Source organism: Chiroxiphia lanceolata, chromosome 17 (assembly GCF_009829145.1).
Source record: "Chiroxiphia lanceolata isolate bChiLan1 chromosome 17, bChiLan1.pri, whole genome shotgun sequence".
NCBI classification, from domain to species: Eukaryota; Metazoa; Chordata; class Aves; order Passeriformes; family Pipridae; genus Chiroxiphia; species Chiroxiphia lanceolata.
In genome coordinates this window covers 8,399,261-8,420,062 of record NC_045653.1, presented here as the reverse complement: position 1 = coordinate 8,420,062, position 20,802 = coordinate 8,399,261, and the positions used below count along the sequence as shown (strand labels likewise).

Below are 20,802 nucleotides of genomic sequence, written 5' to 3'. Positions count from 1 at the left end.
CAGTAAAGTCCTTCCTCATTATTAGGTGGAATGTTCAGTGTCCATTTTCTGCCCATCCTGTTGCACCCCAAGAAGATCCTGGCTCCATCCTCGCTCCATACCCCCTGTGCGACCAGATCCTTCCCCACACCCCCACCCACACCCACCTGCAGGAGCAGCAGGATGAGGAGCAGCTCCATGGGGAGCAGTGGGACCACGGGGAGCCTGGGAAGGTCGTGCTGTGGGAGGTGGAAGCACCCAGGTGCAGCAGAGCTGGGTCCGTGGAACGTTGTGTGACGGCTCCCACAGCCCAAAGCTTTTATACCAGCCCTGGGAGCTGCCCCAGAGGCCTGGGAGCGTTTCCGCCTCGGCCCACGAAGTGGAAGAAGATGAATTGTTGTTTCTGTAAAACTGGACCAAAAGAAAAGCTCAATCCTCCCGTGGTGTCGGTTCCCTTCAGTCAGTTTGCAGCTGCCACTTCCACACCCAATAAATGGGCCATGGCTGCAATAAAGGTAAACACGTGTCTTGTTTTGCCATTTCCTAAGAACTTCTCAGTTATCTGCAGAGGGTAAACAGGAGCTTTGTATTCAATGGAAGCTGGTTTTATCTGCCACGCCCAGGAGTTTCTGTGACCTCAGATTTTGAAACAAGAGCAGCTTATTTGAAAGCTGAGATAAACACCACTAGAGTGTCCTGTTGTGCTGAAAAGCCATCACACCAGGGTGAAGCTGTGTACCTGAGGCTGAACTTCCCACCCAGGGGGTGAAAAATACCTTTCATGTAAAACTACATAAAGAAGCAGGAAATTAAAAACTAAGTCTTGTAAAATCACGTAGAAAGAAGACAGAGAGTGGCAGAGAGTATGGGGAAGGTCCTGGCTTTGGAAATAGCTCTTACAGCATTTTCTCTTCTCCTGTGTTGCTTTTACTGGGCATAATGTGTATTCTCTTTTAAGATATAATATAATGTCCTGGAAGGTATGAAAGGAAGACTTAGAAAAGAACTGATCTGCTGTTCAGGCAAGAAAAAATACGTGTCAAATAAGCCCCAATGTTTTGAGCAGCAGTGAGTGTGGGGAGGAAGGCAGGCAGGGACCTTCTGAGACTCACAGACACCTGTAACAGGCTTAACCAGCAGTGCAGGACTGGATGGGTCAGACATCAGGAAAATCTCAAACAGCAAGAATGTTCTGCTTGTACAATTCTTGTGTGGTATGTCACAGAGGGGTTTTGTAAAGCTTAATATAAAGATGACAGGAACAGCAATGCAAAGGGATTTTTGAGCAACAGGTAATGCCATTTTCCCCCTTTCAATCTCTCTCCCTTCATTTTCCTCTTGATGAATCTCAACTGAACATATGAACAGTGTGTGAAATTAAGTTATACATATCCGTGGATATTAGAAATATCAGAATGTGATTCTCTGCATGAATCCACCCACGGCTTTGCTGCTCTTTGGATCATGTTCTGCATCCTGCAGATTGTAACAGAAAATGTTAAACTTACTCATTAGTGCATTTAAAAAAAGGTATGGATGTGATGAAGTAAGTTTTTCCTATTATTTGCACCTATTATGATGCCTTAATGCAGCCAAGACAGAAGTGACTGCCAGGTGGAGTAGAAATATTTGTATTTTTATGACCTCACTTGGTCATCAGAGCAAGAGCTGAGATGTGCTGAGCTCCAGCTCCATCCTGCAGGACAGGAATTCTCTCAAAGAATGATCCTGAGATGCCACCTCGAGGATGATGGAAAAAACACAACTCAGTACCAAACGGGCAGTATCTCACTTTTAATGTAGCAAATATACAGTAACTTTGAATTACAAGATCACCTCCCAATGAAATTGCTAGCAAAAATATTCACAAAAAGTTCAAATAAATAACAATACATGATTATCAACATCAAAAGCTGGGCTGCAAACACTCAGTTAATCGAGTTCAGTCCCTCCAGAGTGGTCTGTTTATTTTTCAGATGAAAAACAACCAATGCAATGGGAGCAACAAAGGCTCAACACCTTTAAAATAAGGCAAAAAATAGTACATTCTAGGCAATTCCATTCTGCAGAAATTTCAACTATAATATCAGCTCCAAGAAAGGGTGTCACAGACTGACTGAAAAAACTGCCAAAATTCTCTCAAACTTCTACCGAGATCTTTTAAATAGCAAATACAAGATAAAATTACCTCAAACAATAAATGAAACACAGAAAGGACATGAGCAGTAATGGGATTATGGTGCAGAGGAGGTAAAACTTTTAACTGACCACAGTATGAGATGCAAGTAATGCAGAAGAAAGAAATGTGTCAAGAGAAAAACAGTATTGCTTTACATTTTTTTGTGTGATACATTAAAAATACAGTTTAGCATTACTAAGGAAAGCAGATTATACACATTGGAGTAAAACTGTTCACATCTTTGTAACAGGGTAATTTTATTGAAAACATCTGAGCTGTTCAGAGTTTAGAGTTGTGTAACTGAAGGACAATCTGGCTGTTTATCTAAAATGCAACCTGAGCATATTTATTCTGTAGGTAACACTGCAGAACATTAAACCCTGACATCCTCTAGCAAAAAAAATAAATCTCTCTGTTTAAATATCTCACATCACAGCAACTTGTTCTTCAAGAAGCATCACCAATGCCAGGCTTAGACACACAGATAGTAAAAAAAATATAATAGCCACACACTATGCTATGGATGTATCTTAATTAAATAATTTTAAACTGCTATATTCAGAAGTGCTTCTAAAGACAATATACATCAATACAAAATGAAGGAAGCATAAACCATATTCCTCTTCACAAAAAGAGCTCTTCTTAGTTGTAGACCCAGAAAGAACACAGTCAAGTTAAAATGGAAACAGGATAAAGCCTAACCCTTGCAGGTCTGCTCAGGCCAAGAGCTGTTTGTTGAGGCAAACACAGAATTTCTATTTCTGTGTGTGAACAAAGACAACTATAGAAGTATCAAATCAGTGAACAGAAATTAGATGGATGTGATTATCATGTGAGACAAACTTACTTGGCCAGGTCACACCCAGCTGAATGATGAGCAAGTATTCAGACTTATTTGAAGAGGCCTCTCCATCTCCATCTGCTTCACTTTTTATCTCCAAAAACAGCCTGATGTCCACCAGATCACATTAAAACAAAACTTTCCTACCTCTGTCATAACAAACTTTTCTCAGTGCCAATCACCTTTGATCTGGTTTCTGATTGAAATGTTGCTTATTTATTCTTTAAGCAGTGATCATGCAAAATGTGCCTGTATCTACATGCCCTCCTTCGAACCCAGGAAAGCATCAATACACAGTAAGGTTTCATAGGAAAATTTAGCATACACTAATACTCAGTGCTGTAACAACATGCTGAATTAATGACTGCACCTAACAGAATTTGTTTAAAAACCTGCTATTCTGATTATTGCCTGGATCCTGCTCGTTTTTTGTGCTTAGAACAGTGGCCTAGAACAGTGCACTGAACTCATTGGCAAGAGCAGCTCGACCTTTCACTGCTGTGAATGTGAATCAGGAAAACTCGACTAAGGCAGGCTTGCAAAACTTGGCCAGAGCTTGAAATAGAAGCACTGGATGCAGGAACTTCCCATCTAAAAAAGCTGAAATAAGTGATGAGGCTGGGCCAAAACAAAGGGGTGAAACAGTGACAATGGGATGTGCTGGTCCTCTGTAGCTGCTGGTGTTCAGTTCCACCCTCTGAGTCCATCCCACCCTCTGAGACAGCCAATTTCTTTGATCTTTGAGCATGTCAGATTAAGTTTCACTTTAATTGCATAGAGCTCAATGTACATGCAACTACAATTCATTTTAACTGTAATTTCACAAATACTGAATCTGGAAACGTGATACCATTACATTTGTTTCCTTTATCAATTTAAAATTTCACATTTGGTCTCCAGCAGACTAGGAAAAAAACACTAAAAATATTTCTTAAGACTATTCCTGAGCAATGTTTTTATGTACTGTAAAATACTCTAGTTTATTACTACATTTATTAAGATTCTCACATTTTAAACTACCTATATATAAATCCATGCTTTGAAATTTAACAAAGCTGAAGATCTGGTAGGCACAATGAAGAATAGGAACAGCTAAGCATCTTAAAACCAAGATGAGCTCACCAAGAGAAGTGCAATTTAGCTATATACATGATGTACTCTTTAGTATTTGCTACTTTTTCCATTTTCTATCACAATGTGAAGGATCCACTTGTAGGATCTGGTCCATCAGACCTCAGCTCACTGCTCATGAACACTGTAACTGGGTGGCTGAGGGTGAATTTAGTGCTGACCAGGATTGCATTTTTAAATGAAAATACAAAACATCCTCTAGAATTTAATTTAAATAAGATCATGTCCCCAGCTGCTGTGACTGAGTTGGACTTGTAACAGATGGACGGACACATGAATATTGTCTGAACTGTCCTTTGTATTCTCTTGTATCTCACAGACACAATAGAACACAGAGGGTCCAAGGACAGGACCCAATCCTGGTTGTACAACTTTCTTCTGTAGGATATTTCCCCATGTCACCTCACTAAACCTTGAAATAAGAAGCCAAGCTAGACTGGACCATGGGATAAATAACAGTCATCTTGGGTGACTGAAAATAGGTATCTTCTGTATCAAAATGTATCTTTACTTGAACTTAAAATATCCTTTAAATTCTTCCCCTAAGAGTTTATTTTTTAGATGTTGAGAGGTCACCAGTCCTGCAAATTAGGCCACACAGTCTCTGGTAATACCCTCACTTTGCATTACTCAAATATATCCATGTGCAATTTGATATTTGGTCATTTCCTCTAAAGACAAAAAGCATCAAGACTTACAAAATGAACTTCCAGGACAGCCTCTGTAAACACAGTGAAGATTCCAGGTACAAAAATACACATTCCATTTTCTTAATCTGCAACTATTGAAGCTGTCTGCTCCCTAATATTTTGTCTTAAAAAGATCCTTTCTGCATTAAAATATTTCAAAACATTATCTCCACTCTTCGTCTTCTCAAAAAAATAACATCTATTTCATCAAAAAAATCCAATTCATCATCTTCTGTGAAGAATTAGAGTTGGCTTTGCATAGATAGCAGGCTCCTTTATTTTACATAAAACAGCTGAGCCCTTTCCATCAGAGAACACCACCATCAAACCTGCCCCATAAAACAGCAAGAAAAAAAGAGCATGGACCCTATTCCCTCAAAAATACCGTGGTAAGCACAAGGAACACCACAGCCTTCAACACACTGGTGCAAAGATGTATTTGTCTGAACTTCACCCTGTGCTGTTGTTACCTGCATTGAGCAATTGTAAATATTTTGGAGGAAAGACCAATGGAAGACACTTGCCTTCAGGGAAAAAATTTCCTGCTGGCCTTGCTGGCTTAAGATCAAATGTACAGAAATGAAGAGCGCTGACTCGGAATCCAGAACGTATTTCCTCTTCCTACGAAGAAAACCCTCCCGTGTCGGCTGAAAGCAGCAACGTTTCCTAATGGATTTTCCTTCACTTGAATTTGTGTGACGTTTGCTTCGTGCCATTTGTCTTGATTTTCCTGTCCCCCGCTGGTTTTTTAGGAGGGACACAAGTGCTGGCGCTGCCGTTTTTCTTTGGATTTGTGCACGTGTATGTTTTGAAGCCTTTGATGGGAGCAGCTGCGCCGTGGAACGCTGGGCTTTGCTTGGGGGGTCTGATATTGCCAACACTTTGGATTTTAGAGCCGTTCTCGGAGGGCTGCAGGTTGAGCAGCTGTTGCTTTGCAGCTGGTTTCTTTTTCAGTTCGCTCCTTGCGTCACCAGCCTGTCTCTGAGAAGGTGCTGCACGTCCCGTTCTCTCCGCCGGCCTCAAGTGACCTGGATGAGAATGTAACTGGCGACTTCCCTCACAGTGGGGATCCCCCCTGTGACCCAAACAGCTCCTGGGCAGCTTGGTAACACTATCCTGGGGCACCACTTGCCTGCTGGGCACAGGGCTGAGCAATGCCTTGCCTTTGCCAGGGCTCTTCAGGGCACGGGTGGAGCCGGGAGCAGTCTGGGGCCGTCCCTTGGCTGCCTTCCCCCTCTCGTTCTGCACCGTCTGCATCTGCAGCCACTCCAGCTGCACCAGGCGCTCCAGGTACTTCTCCAGAAGTCCCGTTGGCTTTGGTCGGAAATCAGTTTTCCCTTCCACGTGGACAAAGATGGCCAGCTGCTTCAAGTCCCAGGAGTTGAAAGGGGGTGGGAGGAAGTCCGGGTAGTAATATTCTGATTCTTTAAAACCCATTTCAGGGACATGTTCCAAACAATCCGGATCGATTTCTTCAGCTCGGAGAATGAGTTCCGGTGGAGTGCAGGGAGAGGGGGGAATGGGAATCCTTTCTGAATCAGAGAGGTCACTGGCACTGTCATCTTCAGCATCTTCTTTAATAATTTGTACTGATTCAAAATCAAGAAACATTTCACTTACAGATGCTTCTTGCCATTTAGAAGGGCCTGGACTGGCTCCAGCAACAGGTTCTTCGTGATTCTTTTCCAATTGTTCTTTTTTACTGCAGTAAAAATGTTGCACTGGGACATCTTTAACCCTACAGAAGTTTCCTTGTGTGCTGCCCTTTGTGCTTGGAGGGATCCTGTGCAGCAAAGATTCATTCTGCCTTCTTTCTGGGAGACTCCTCTTTGGTCCTTGCACACTGTGCAGTGATGGGCAAACACTCGGGATCCTGAATGAGAAGAATGATCACATCCTGTCACAATGGTTAATTCTTTGAACACTGGTTTGCAAAGGTCTTGCTACCCCCTTCAAGGACAGGGATTTACATGACTGAAGCTAAAACTGACACAGAAACTTGAGGCAAAATTAATATTTGCTGGTAGAGATAACACTGCCTACTACTGATTTATTTTATTTTATTCACTAAGGCAGGACAGTAAGTTTCCATATTGATAACTTATATTTATTGTCCTCATAAATGCTGAACTCTGGGGCCAGTGAAGTCAAAAGCACAACACAGCAGCCATGATTTCATCACAAGCATTTAATAAACCAGCCTGAAATGACCACAAATTAAAGAGACAATCTGAACATAAAATTACCTTTTGGACTGAGTGTTGCTGTCCAGCTGGTTTCTTCCCTTCTTAAGAACATTTGGTTGGTTACCATCTTGAGTGTCAGGGGAAATCTGAAGAGATATGAGAGTATGTGATGTTATTAAGAAGCTGACTTAAACTAGATACTCTTCTTATGTTAAAAAAAGGGATTCTTTACCTTTTCAATGGCACTTGATACATTTTTGCCCAATCTTCCAGGAGAAGATTTCACATAAGAAATTGGTTTATTTAGTCCTTTGGTGCTCGGATGGCTTTTTCCATTGCTGTAACTATGAAGGATTAAACAGAATATCACTTACAAATGGCAACATATATCACCATCAGAAAGGAAATACAATAAAAGCTTAGAATGCAATTGAGTTTAGAAAAGAAAACTGATTGCAACTATTCTTAAAGTTCACCAGAACTCTGCCAGTCACTTTTTACTTTTATACTACTAATGCCCTACTGTATTTTTAATACTACTAATGCAATAGTGAATAATTCTATCAGATGATATAATAATAGAATGTAGCCCTTATATAAAATCCTCTGCCAGAGTATCTCAAAATTACTTTTGGGATAATAAAAAACAGATATTAGAGATCAGATATTTAACTACTGATTTCTATAATACCTGAAACTGCAATTTAACAAAATTTATTATAAAGTACAATATAAAGGTCACTGCAAGTCAAATTTTGCTTGTCTTCCTCATTTGCATACTGGGAACAAAACTTAAAAGATTATTCCTTTGAAGTTAAGGACTGGAAGTAAGCAGGGAGCATAATGTCTATTCTCCTACCAATACAAACTATTTTACAAAAGGCACAAACAAAACTCACTATTTCATGTTATAATGGGGTTGTGACAATATCAGCAGGAGAAAAAACTCACATGTGAGCAAAGGGAATGGCGTTACTGATCTGGGCAGCTTAAAACTAAAACATGTATTTCCTCAATTAAACCAGATACATTCCTGTGTAAGCACACAGAATAAATTAATCAATGTATTCTGTAAGAATCAGAAAACAGTGTCTGTTCTACAAACAAGAAATAGTGCTGATTTTAAAAAGAAAAGCTTTAAAATACCATTTCAAAACAGGAATAAAAAAAAAGTGTGCCCTCCCAGTCTAATCTAGTATGACTGCAGTTCAGTTAATTTGCCAGGATGTACATCTTGTTTCCACAGTTTTTATGTCAGTATAGTTAAATTTTGTTTTTTAAAAAACCTGATTTCATAAATTCAAGAGCTTCCAAAAGAATTAAACTACGTCCTGTGCCTCCAGCATCGCTGCAGTCACCTCTGTGACTTTGTGTAGTGGTTTGGACTTTGTTTTCCCCCAGAGGATAAGAAAAGTGGTAGACCCCAAGGGGTGGAAACCCCTGGAAGTTTTGAATTTCTGTCCAATGAGCGCTCCTGCAAAAAAATGTAAACATATCACAACCAGACCGGAAGAGAAGAGTTGTAGTTTTTAGGGAAGAAGAAGTGGCCATGTTGTGAAAGGCCACGAGGAAGGGGCTCTGAGCCCCTTGGGGCCTCTGAGGCCTCCCAGCCCCCGGCTGGGGGGACTGCAGAGACTTGGAACAGTGTTAGACTGGACTAAGTGTCTGTAGTTATGCTGGGAGATGTTTTCTCCATCGTGGGCAGTGGCCGTGGCAGTGGCCGGAGAAAGCAGCAGCTGGCACTGACCAGAGAAACGGTGGCAGAGAGCCAGAAGAGATAAGATGGAGCAACAGAGACATGCAGCACCAGAGAAAGAACTCCTGGAAGGAGACCTGAGGGAAGGAGAGTCAGCAGCTGAGTTCTACAGAGTTCTTGGGGGTAAGAACTGATACCAGACCCCCCAAACCTCCTTTGAGACCTCCTGGAAGGAGGAAGTTGATAGACTCTTACTTGAAAGAGCCTTGAAGTGCAACATGCACTGCAGAGAGGAGCTGAGAGGCTCGGTCGTCCTGAGAACTCAGCCAGGACGGTGTGGGAGGTTGGCCTTGAGGGCCCTCCCTTGCTGCAAGCTACAAAGAAGCTCGCAGCCTGAGACAGGGCACAGAGGCCCTGCAAGGAGCTTGAATCTCCTGAAGATACCAGACCGTCACGAAGACCCCCCGTGCTTCGTGATATGACGTGGTGATACGACCTTGTCTGGGGTGACGAAGCCCACGGAAGACCACTCGTTTGGAGAGACGAGTGGCCGAGGGGGATACCCCCCCCCCTCGTGTGTGCTGGCAGAGATCCAGCTATCAGCTGCTACAAGAAACAGAAGAGACAGAGAGAGCCTGCTGCCTTAGAAGATGCTGCTGCTTAGTGACTGCTACTCTGAAGAAGCTGCTGCCCTAAGAGACTGGAAGGGATCTGTCCTTCTTTCCCTCCTGGACTTTTATTTGGAGGGGAGAAGAGATCTGATCCATTGTAAATACTTATGTCATGGTAGAGATAGTTGTAGTCGTGTGTATAATGTATTGTAGTATTTATTTGTATAGTCATTGTAATATATTCCCTTTCCCCTTTCTGAGTCTGGTTGTGTTTTGTCTGGAAAAAAAACCCATCTCACATTGGGTTGAGATGTGGGAGGGGGGATGGAGCTAGGGAATTGGAATTTGGGCTATCTCAAACCATGACATAAAATGGTAGCAGAGGATGGTTGCGAACCATCGAGATAAATTGAGATAAGAGCCATGATGCTTGTGGCAACAGAAAGAGTTTTCCAGACAAAACACAGACTGTACCATTGTAGTGAGAGTAAGACTATAGTAAGTTAAGTACTAAGAGTAAAGTTTGTGATAATGCTTTAATGATGTTTAGTAGAGAGATTTTAGTTATATTTTAGTTTATTGAAGATTGAATATTGATTAGAGTTTTTTTTTCAGTTGTTGTGATATGTTGACATTTTCGCAGGAGCGAGGGGTGGAGTGTTGTAGTGGTTTGGACTTTGTTTTCCCCCAGAGGATAAGAAAAGTGGTAGACCCCAAGGGGTGGAAACCCCTGGAAGTTTTGAATTTCTGTCCAATGAGCGCTCCTGCAAAAAAATGTAAACATATCACAACCAGACCGGAAGAGAAGAGTTGTAGTTTTTAGGGAAGAAGAAGTGGCCATGTTGTGAAAGGCCACGAGGAAGGGGCTCTGAGCCCCTTGGGGCCTCTGAGGCCTCCCAGCCCCCGGCTGGGGGGACTGCAGAGACTTGGAACAGTGTTAGACTGGACTAAGTGTCTGTAGTTATGCTGGGAGATGTTTTCTCCATCGTGGGCAGTGGCCGTGGCAGTGGCCGGAGAAAGCAGCAGCTGGCACTGACCAGAGAAACGGTGGCAGAGAGCCAGAAGAGATAAGATGGAGCAACAGAGACATGCAGCACCAGAGAAAGAACTCCTGGAAGGAGACCTGAGGGAAGGAGAGTCAGCAGCTGAGTTCTACAGAGTTCTTGGGGGTAAGAACTGATACCAGACCCCCCAAACCTCCTTTGAGACCTCCTGGAAGGAGGAAGTTGATAGACTCTTACTTGAAAGAGCCTTGAAGTGCAACATGCACTGCAGAGAGGAGCTGAGAGGCTCGGACGTCCTGAGAGCTCAGCCAGGACGGTGTGGGAGGTTGGCCTTGAGGGCCCTCCCTTGCTGCAAGCTACAAAGAAGCTCGCAGCCTGAGACAGGGCACAGAGGCCCTGCAAGGAGCTTGAATCTCCTGAAGATACCAGACCGTCACGAAGACCCCCCGTGCTTCGTGATATGACGTGGTGATACGACCTTGTCTGGGGTGACGAAGCCCACGGAAGACCACTCGTTTGGAGAGACGAGTGGCCGAGGGGGATACCCCCCCCCTCGTGTGTGCTGGCAGAGATCCAGCTATCAGCTGCTACAAGAAACAGAAGAGACAGAGAGAGCCTGCTGCCTTAGAAGATGCTGCTGCTTAGTGACTGCTACTCTGAAGAAGCTGCTGCCCTAAGAGACTGGAAGGGATCTGTCCTTCTTTCCCTCCTGGACTTTTATTTGGAGGGGAGAAGAGATCTGATCCATTGTAAATACTTATGTCATGGTAGAGATAGTTGTAGTCGTGTGTATAATGTATTGTAGTATTTATTTGTATAGTCATTGTAATATATTCCCTTTCCCCTTTCTGAGTCTGGTTGTGTTTTGTCTGGAAAAAAAACCCATCTCACATTGGGTTGAGATGTGGGAGGGGGGATGGAGCTAGGGAATTGGAATTTGGGCTATCTCAAACCATGACACTTTGTGACCTGCATGATCATCCTGCACAATCATTCCTGCTGCTGTGGATCAGGGCAGAGGATGACAATCTCAACAGTACAGCCAGGCACTTATTAACTCATCTACAGTATTTTGACAGTTCTGTAACTAGAAAGAGAGAAATTAATTTCCTTACTTTACCATTCCTTTGTGGTTTTCATTGGTGTGGCTGTTGCTTCCCTTCTGCTGTGTCTCTCTGTGCAGCAATAAGGGATATTCTTGAATGCCTGGTCCCATTATTCCTCTCTTTCAAGGGTGTCTGCACCTTTATTTTTACATAATCTTCAAACGGCTCCAGTCTTTTGGGTTTGCAAGACACAGCGTGTCAAACGCAGACATCTCCACGTCCTGGAGCTGCTGGAAACAAACCAAACCCTCCCAGTGTGATTCTATTTTTAAAGCAGGAACATAATCAGCTCCTGGTAAACACTGTCCCCTCCTCCAGCACGCGCTTAATGGGAACCAGTATCATTCATTACTATTCCCAATCCAGGGAATCACCTGGGAGTCGGCAGCGTGACCAGAGCTCCCGTGCGGTGTCATGTGCTCACCATCCTCACCATCCTCACCATCCTCAACATCCTCACCATCCTCACCATCCCACCATCCTCACCATCCTCACCATCCCACCATCCTCACCATCCCACCATCCTCACCATCCCACCAGCGCTCCGCCTGCGCACTTGGATTGACTTGGATCGCCCGGAGCCGGGCGTCACAGCCCACCTGGGCGGGTGTTCCTGCTCCCAATTTACCGGGAGCAGATGCTCATCCCCCTGCGTCCTGTGCGTGCCGAGCTGTCCTTTTCGTGTCACATAAAACGCGCTCTTGCAATATTCATGTATGCAAATTTTGAACCAGATACTTAATTTTTTTTTTCCTTTTTCCAAAACAAATGCCTCATCGATTCCTACTGAAAACACTCAGAGCGCGATCTGTGGCATTCTTTTATTTCCCAGGAGCTGCATCCCCGTTCCAGGGTACCGCACTGGGGTGCACAGACACGGCGTGCAAATGTGACAGGAGACCAACAGCTCTGCTGACCCACCTTTACAGTCACTGTGCTGCTGTTTATGCATTGCTTATGCACACTAATGCAAAATAAATGGAAAATAATTTACATTTGACCTCGTCCTCTGCCACACGCCTTCCCCCATCCTGTCCCCGGCCAAGGAGGAGCGCGGGGAGAGAACGGGGGCCCCGGAGCGCCGGGACGAGGCAGATCAGCGGCCGCGAAGAGGCAGCACCGGGACGGCAGTACCCGGGATGGATGGCAGTGCCCAGGATGGATGGCAGCAGTGCCCGGAATGGCAGTGCCCAGGATGGATGGCGGTAGTGCCCGGGATGGATGGCAGCAGTGCCCAGGATGGATGGCGGTAGTGCCCAGGATGGATGGCGGTAGTGCCCAGGATGGATGGCAGTAGTGCCCGGGATGGATGGCAGCAGTGCCCGGGATGGATGGCAGTGCCCGGCATGGATGGCAGTGCCCAGGATAGATGGCAGTGCCCAGGATAGATGGCAGTGCCCGGCATCGCTGACAGGCTGTGCCCGCAGCAGCCGCCGATGCGGGCCCCGCTCCGCTCCCTCCCGTGCTGCCCCAGCGGTGCCCGCCGCGGTGCCCGCGTTCCGCAAGGACAGCGCCCGCGGGGTTCCCGAACCCGCCGCCCCCTCCACCTCCCGCCGGTCTCGCCCCCATCCCCGCGCCACTGCCGGGCCTCTCCCGGTCCCTGCCTTGCCTTTGCCTTCGGCCCCGCGTCCTTCGCCGCCGAGGGCGGTCCCGGGGAGCGCAGAGCGAGGGGCGGGCCGGGGCGGGGACAGGGCCCGGCGCCTGCGCTGCGGGAGCGGAGCGGGGCCCGCCCGGGCCGGGCCGGGCTCAGCGGGGCTGTGCCGTCCATGGGCGCTGTGGCGGCCCCGGGCGCGGATCGTCCCCCCGGGTCCAGCGCCGCGGCCCCGCCCGACAGCCCCCGCCGGGACAGCCCCCGCGCCCCCTCCAGCCTCTGCAGCAGCCCCGGGCTCGGCTCCGGCTCGCTGCCGCCCGACAGCCTGCAAGCCTTCCCCGGGCTCGACTCGCCCAGCATCCAGTGTGACAGCCTGGAGTGTCCGCCCTGCTCGTCCTGCTGCTGCTGCCGCGGCAGTGCAGGGTCGGTGGGGGTCAGCGAGGACAGTCTGCAGGCCCCTCTCGCCCTGTGCTCCGGCCGGAGGTGCCTCGGGGCGCACCCGGCATCCAGCGACCTCTCCGACAGCCTGGAGTCACTTATCCAGCACGACAGCCTCCAGTCGCTCTCCAGCCTGTGCGTGAGCTCCTCCAGTATCAGCGGTGATAGCCTTGAATCCCTCTCCCGCCTGAGCCTCGAGGGCACCAGCCAGCACAGCGATCTCGAGTTTGTCGGCCCCTGAGACTGCTTTCATCTCGCCTTCATCTCTACACAGACCGCCCTCGCCGCTGGATCCTTCCAGCTGCTCTGAGAGCTTCCACGTTTGTGCCCTTCATTCACAAGGTGACACTCAAGTTGATCCTTCTTCCTGCACCCAGTGCAATAACCTCAGCCCTTATTGTCCTTGGCTGCCATTCCCAAATTAAGTGCTTCAGAAGGGCAGTGTTCCTTATTGCCTGGTTCTTTGCCATCAGTTAAGAATGGAAGTGCGTGTTCCTCGGAGAAATCCCAGCTATCTCTCTGATCTCTATGAGAACATGTTAAGGGCTGAAGGAGCAGCAGGACGAGGACAACGGCAGCCCTCAGCAGTCCATACAAGTAGCAGCCTGACTTTTCAGAGCAGCACTCCAGCCAAGAAGATCTCCCAGCCAAACCACCCTCAGAGCAGCACATCCTCCAGCTGTGACCCAGCACTGCGGCCCATCATACGCCGCCGAGCCAGGTCTTTGCCCACATCACTCGAAAGGAGGAGAAGAGCAGTGCACTGTCAGCTTCCTGAGTGCCAGAGTCGTATGAACCGGGTGAGGTTTGCCGATGCCTTGGGTTTGGAGCTCACCGAGGTGAAAGTCTTCCAGACTGGCGAGGATCCGTCCATCCCCTTGCATGTCCTTTCCAGGCTCTCCATCAACTCAGACCTCTGGTACAGCAACTCAGACTTGGAGTTTACTATGCAGTGCTTGGTCCCGGACTTCCAGCAGCCTGCAGACTGTATGGATTTCTCCTCCCGACTTCAGGAGCAGCAGGTGTGTCTCGAGCGGGTGACCAGCTCCGACTTGGGGCTCAGTGGCACCATCCAGGTTCGCAATGTGGCCTTTGAGAAGCGGGTGTCTGTGCGCTACACCTTCGACCAGTGGCAGAACCTCCACGAAGTGTGTGCTCGCTGGCACCACAGCATCCCCGAGAAAAACGGGCAGGATCAGGCCGATGTTTTCACTTTCTTTCTTCCTGTGCCTCCTTTCCTCCTCCAGCTGTGCTCTCTCGTCCAGTTTGCAGCAAGGTACCAAGTCAATGGCCAGGAGTACTGGGATAACAACAGAGGCCAAAACTACACTCTCACCTGTCGGACCCACCCCCTTAAGATGCCGAGGGAGTGTCAGGAGAGCTGGATCCACTTCATCTGAACAAAGGAAGTGGGTGCAGGGCAGCTTGTCAGTAGTCTTGGTGGCACTCTGTTCCTTGGCATGGCTCTCTGCTCCTATGGCAACGGCCTTCTTGGTAAAACCCACCAAACCTGGCAAAGTGTGCCAGGGCTGGGGAGCAGCCAATGACCCTGACAAACTGTTCCAAACTTCTCAGAAAGCTAAAAGGGCCAAAATCTTTACTGAGATACACTTGTGGAAAGCCCGTGTCATTTCTTGTAGTGTGTGAGCAGAATGGTTTCAAGGAACGCTGTCAGACTACCAGAGGGTAAAGCAGCACATTTCTTTTTCCTAGTAATACTCTGGGTTGCACAGAATGTTTTTAACTGATCTCATTTTGTACTATTTGTTTACTAAACCGCTTTACTAGTTTTGTTTCTAATTTTGTTTGTATTATCTCACCAAGTCTGGGCACTATTCCATTTATGCGTAATTTGGATGGCAGACACTGTAGGGAGTACTTGTATTTATATATATCGTATTAAGGCTGTAACCACGTTAAATATTCCCATTAATATTTGGGAATTAAATGTTACTACGAGCAGAACATACATGGAAATATGCTATCAGCCCCTCTCTTTCCCTTAAAAAATACCCAAAAAGGTGCCTTTTCTTATCTCCAGTGTTTGCAGCAGGAGTGATTGTTATTAAAATGTGTGTAAGGCAGACCTTCCTGGGGAAATTCTCGTCTTTTTCGGGTGGTGCCCAAATAGGTTTTTCTCTTATCCTTTCCTGGTGCACCTGTATTTACTAAGGGAAACTAGAGCAATTTTGGACTTGTGTTGCAGTTGAAGATCTCAAAACGCTAAATGAATGCTCATGATTTTACCAGTGTTTCTGGTAAAATTATAAATCAAGAAATGGATATGAGATAGATAGATAGATAGATATATAGATATGTATAAGGAAAAAAATAGCACAGGGAGCAGGTTACAGAGCCTTGGATCCTGAATCCTGGCTCCCTGTTCCCAGGTGTCCCAGTACTACTGCAGCAGGACCTTTGAATTCTTCATTTAACTACTTCTCGTTATGAAACTCCACGACTGCAGCCTTTGCAGCACAAGCAGGAACTTCAAAGCAAAATTATGATTTTACTAGTAAACTAATACTTACACAAAACCATAAACAGAATCCCTTCTGCTGCAGGGAGAGCACAGGAACACTGTTACACCCCGTCTTCCCATGATTCTTGCACTACTACTTTCATTCTGTGGTTTTAGTGTGGCTTAGGATTGGCAACAGGCTTGGATCTATTGAGCAAAAGATTGTCCATAATTGCTTTCATACATATGGACATTGTTTTCATAACTGCATGGAAAGTTTAACTTTATATGGTAGCATGAATTTTCAGAGCTGGCTGGCTGGAGGTATTAGAAAAGCTGCTTTTTAGGACTGTACTGTGACAATCAGGCCACTTATTTGGGCATCTTATTTTGGATTGGTGCCTATTTATTGAAATCACAAGTAGGTTTTAAAATCACAATTTTAAGGAACCCATGACCAATTCTGTATTAGCCCAAAATGTGTCCTGAGTAATTCTGGAAGTGCAGAAACCCCAAGAAAATTAATTTGTCTGGCAACTTAATGTTGCTCCTTTTTGTGGTACCCATTTAGGAAAGCTGGGATTTCAAGTGAGGAAGCTGCCTCATTCCAATTAGGCTTTGGCTTTCAGAGGAGCCAAAGTCATGAATGAAGATTCATGAGCTGCTGAGCACCTCCTGCAGAGTATTCAGAAAATTCAGTCCTGTTTGGAACTATTGAGTATTGACTGTGTTGGCTGCTTTGCTGGAGCACTGTGAGGCTGAACATTTAGGTGGAAATTGTTTTGAAGGAGGAGGTGAGGCTGAGGTGGGATTGTCGAAGGGGAAAGTGCTGCCTGCTTTAAAATCCACCTCTTGTTTTCTGTCCCTGGGTTAGAGCAGTGACCATTACCAATCTGGCAGCAACTTCTTGCCTGGAACTGTAAGTCTTGTCTTCCTCATATGGCACAAAAGATGAGAACTCTGTAAGAAGGGCCATTGTCTAATTGTGAGGAATTTTGCCTCCTATGCTGGCCCTCCTGTGACTAAGTGACAAGACAGTGTAGGACATACAATATCTGTACTAGTCAATCTATATTCTCCCTAGAAATGGAGATGTTCTCCCTGTAGTTGATTGCCTGTGGTGTGACAAACTGTATCACCTCTGCTGAGTGTGGAGAGAACACTGTGGGACTAGTGCTGCCATTCTGCAGCTCAGCATTAGTGCAGGTTGTGCCAAATTGTGCCAGAGTGAGTAGGTGTCGAGTGAGCTGAGCTGGAACACACCTTCCCTGACTGCAGAAGAATCTTTAGTGGCAGGAATTGAAATTGTGTACACTTACTTAGATGAAACTTGCTGACTTAGGGAATTCCATTAAAGTTTATCCACTATTGTTAAGTCCCTGGAGGCAAAGTTATGTAGTTGTCAGTAAAGTAAGAAGAAAGTGGACATGCACACACACAGGAGCAGCTGTGCTGAATAAAAGGCACTATTTTAAAGTATTGTTCCCCTGTCCTTTTCCCTCCCAAATTACTGTACTTCTTCCCTCAGCAAACCCAGCACACCCTAAAAGTCCCTCTGGTATTTGAGAGGAGCTCAGAGCAATCCTTGGCTTCCTGGCAGAAAGATGCTGTTGCGATCTTCTGGGGGAGACTGTCATGTGCCAGCAACTGTCAGATCTGAGTGTTATCTCAGACAAGGACAGATTATACAAAGCTGAGACTCTCAGTATAAAGGGTGATGCCAGATGTACCACAGTGCAGAGGGGCAGGAAATGAATGTCTCAGCAGTCTGAGTTGGGCTTGTATTGTCTTCCTTCCGCCACCTCTCCGGGTATTGGCACGTGCAAAATCTTGAATACTAAATACTAAAGCATTATTCCAGGTTCCCCTTTGCTCTCCTTGCTTGCCTTGCACTGCTGGAGAAGCACTGGCACTGGCAGTTCCTGGCAGTCCAGCTCTCTGGCACTGCTGGCTGTCAGTGGAGCAGCTGAGCTGAGAGCGATCTCCGGGTTAAGCTGTTAAACGTTCACACCAGTGCTGGCACCTGTCACATCAAAGAGGAAACAGGCACTTAGGTTTTCTTGTCACATTCAGCAATGAGCATCAAAAGGCTTCTGGTTAACAAAAATGGGATTAAGCCATTAAGTAGTGGTAATATGCACTTCATGAAGGTAAACTTATGACCACCTCTGTATCCTCTCAGGACAACTTGACTGCTTGCACTGTGTTCAAACCAAGCACTTCTCTTATCGTGAAGATTTTGTACAAGTGAATTCTTCACAAGGGTTATTGCCATATAATGCACTTTTTAAAAACGTATTTATTATTGTCATACAATAAATGAATGTCTGGTAGCCCACAGTTTCAAGGTTCTTCCGAGCATGTTTTTTTAAAGAATCATATGAAATCCTTGTAAATGAAAAGGGGGTTGTCTTCTGTGATTAAATGTCCAGAATAAAGTACATTACACAGGATATCAATAAAGCACATATGCTGGACAAAGGGTCTAGCAGTTGTAAAATTGCAAAGTTTTTAGTTAATTTTAAAAAGCAATAATAAAACTATGGCTATTGTAATACAAGAGATTGAAATAAAAGCTTTTCACAATTTTGTGTTGTTTCTGTCAGTGGTACTCCTTTTAAGAAAACTCATGAGTTGTCACAGAGCATCATACTCAGGGAGGTCGGGTGGGTTTGAGTTGCCAGACAATGAACAGCACCTGATACACACGGTGATAGTCTGTGCAGCTGCAAAGATGCTCAGGCTGCCACTTTGGACATGGAATTTGTTGTCCTTTCACTTCAGTTCTATGTATGCAGCACCTGCAGAATAAAGATCTAATGTTGGAAAAAGGCACACTGACAGCTGATTCTAATAGATCTTCATGGAAGAGAAAGGGGTTTTCCTCTAATTGCACTTTCCAAAACTGTGCTAGACTCAACATGTGCATTTCTGAGCCTCACAGTTGTTATTATTCTGTTCTTTCAGTTCTCAGTGCTGCAATCTGTCCTCTCAAATCAGGTTCTTCTCACTCACAGTTTCTTGAAAATATATCTATATGTGGTATATTAAGAGCATGTCCATCTCTGCAATAACTGATTTATCCTTGATGGGAAATGCATCTCCATCGGGGTCAAGCATTTACTTGATACAGTTCCAGGTTTGAATAATCTGTTGCCAGGTTTCTCCTAAAGCAAAATGGAGACATTTAACTAGAAGACATAATTAATAAGGACAGATATTGCCCATTACTTTTTAATCAGTGTTAATAACTTCAACACTGCATTGTCAGAGTTGCTTGGGGGAAAGATTATTATTGCAAATCTCTGTTTAAATACATAAGAATGTCTATACTAAGTTGTTTAAGAATGTTAATATCTCTTTTTATTACAAAGTATACAGATTGTTATAAATATATGTGTGTAGATGCATAAAGGAGCGTGATTTCAGGAGACATGATATTATAGTGTCTTGTCTTTATGACTCTTGTTTTCCATTATCCTATACTACTGATCTGAATCAGAACTAGCAATACCACCTTATTTTTAATAATCTTACCCACTAAAATAGAGTATTAAGCATCACCTGGAAATAAATATGATGGCCACAGTGTAGACTAGCCAGGAGGATAAAGATTTTATTGCTTGATTTTAATAAAACACCTGAAAACAATGTGAATTTGTGTTAGCTTCAAGGGTGGGGATTTGTGCAAGATTATTTAAGAGCAGGACTGTTTTTTTTCTGAAAACATCTGACCATCAGGTTTATCCTACAGGTTGTTACTGCTATTTTTAATATAAGTGTTATTTTTACATTTAGTTTCAAATTCATAGTTTCTTGTATTTGTTTTACAAAGAAAAAAATTAAATTCTAACCTGTAAAGATAGCTATATGCATACAGAGTCAGTTGTAACTACAGCACTTAATGCAGTGTATTATCAGTGCTCACTACAATGCTCTATGTACCTTGCAGCTGATAAAGACTCAGAACAGCAAGTCTAAGTGATTACATGAGTGTAATGTTAGTACTGACTTCTCTCCTGACTTGGCCTTCTCCTTATGATCTCAGATGTGCAAGAATCTCAGCTGACACTTGATATTAAAACTGTTGGCATCAACACTCCTGACCCTTGAGCTCTACGTAAACTGGCAGCTGTGCTAAAGATTGAATACCTTGGCCAGAACAATGTTTTCCGTTAACTCTAATAAGGATAAACATTTCTGGTGCTGTAGTAAAGAAAGGTCCCTGTACACAGTGCTACCCTCCCCTAAACAGTTTTGCTTCCATTTTCTCAGGAGTTTTTAAGTGCAGTTTCCATGTCTGTGGCCCAAATAATTTCACTGTTCTGGTCTGTTTGATGGATAACTTACTGAAACTTCTGCTCTCTGCTGACTTCCCTTCTGCTAAAGCAAACAAAATAGACTGATATTAGAGAACGAGAAATGAACTGAAGTAGTCTCAGTGTACCTACTGCAGGAGGGAAAGTGTAGGATCCACTTCTGGAAAGCATCGAATGCAAATTGGCTTTTATTTCTTTTGCTTCATATGATGGAAGCAAAATTCAGGATTCAGCTTTTACAGAAAACTAGTGATGTTCCAAGTTCCTCATGTAAAATTTTGTCCCTAGTGGGTTTCTCAGTAAAGCTGTATCACCGATCTGCTTCAGATCACCCACTGCCAGCAGTAAACATGAGGGCAGTTAATGCTGCAGTGCATTGCTTTAGCAGGACATTCCTCCTGCAAAATGCCCAGCGCTGCTCACTCCCAACTCCTCAGCGCAGATACTCCAAATCTCACACCACTTGTCATTTTCTTGAATTACAGTGACATCTGGTGGTATTTTAAATACCTCGTGTACAGCTTTTTTTTTTTACCTCTTATAGTATTGAGATTTTATTTTCCTTATTTTA

General features: G+C 44.9%; 2 protein-coding genes across 3 annotated transcripts; one reads left to right on the top strand and one right to left on the bottom strand.

Annotated features, from left to right (window-relative positions):
• Nucleotides 1-1,749: 1,749 nt before the first annotated feature.
• Nucleotides 1,750-11,648, bottom strand: FAM217B (family with sequence similarity 217 member B). 2 transcript variants are annotated; one of them, XM_032705204.1, is made up of 4 exons: nt 11,432-11,648; nt 7,238-7,349; nt 7,066-7,151; nt 1,750-6,692 (listed from the first exon to the last, which is right to left on the bottom strand). In XM_032705204.1, the coding sequence occupies exons 1-4, from the start codon at nt 11,530-11,532 to the stop codon at nt 5,501-5,503; spliced, it is 1,491 nt and encodes a 496-aa protein (XP_032561095.1). In that variant the 5' UTR covers nt 11,533-11,648; the 3' UTR covers nt 1,750-5,500. The 2 variants fall into 2 exon arrangements, with proteins under 2 accessions (XP_032561095.1, XP_032561096.1); XM_032705205.1 differs by having other exon boundaries at nt 11,437-11,648.
• A 1,610-nt stretch (nt 11,649-13,258) lies between these two features.
• On the top strand, nt 13,259-18,743 carry PPP1R3D (protein phosphatase 1 regulatory subunit 3D). Its single transcript, XM_032705178.1, has one exon. It carries the CDS (start codon nt 13,931-13,933, stop codon nt 14,849-14,851), a length of 921 nt encoding a protein of 306 aa, XP_032561069.1. The 5' UTR covers nt 13,259-13,930; the 3' UTR covers nt 14,852-18,743.
• The last annotated feature ends 2,059 nt before the right edge of the window (nt 18,744-20,802 follow it).

What these genes read in the sequence shown, in the direction of transcription:
- FAM217B (XM_032705204.1), bottom strand. Translation starts at nt 11,532, where the DNA reads ATGGGACCAGGCATTCAAGAATATCCCTTATTGCTGCACAGAGAGACA. An exon ending in AACCACAAAGGAATGGTAAA is followed by an intron (nt 7,350 to 11,431) that starts GTAAGGAAATTA and finishes AATCCTTCATAG; the next exon opens with TTACAGCAATGGAAAAAGCC. An exon ending in AGCAACACTCAGTCCAAAAG is followed by an intron (nt 6,693 to 7,065) that starts GTAATTTTATGT and finishes CTTCTCATTCAG; the next exon opens with GATCCCGAGTGTTTGCCCAT.
- PPP1R3D (XM_032705178.1), top strand. Translation starts at nt 13,931, where the DNA reads ATGGAAGTGCGTGTTCCTCGGAGAAATCCCAGCTATCTCTCTGATCTC.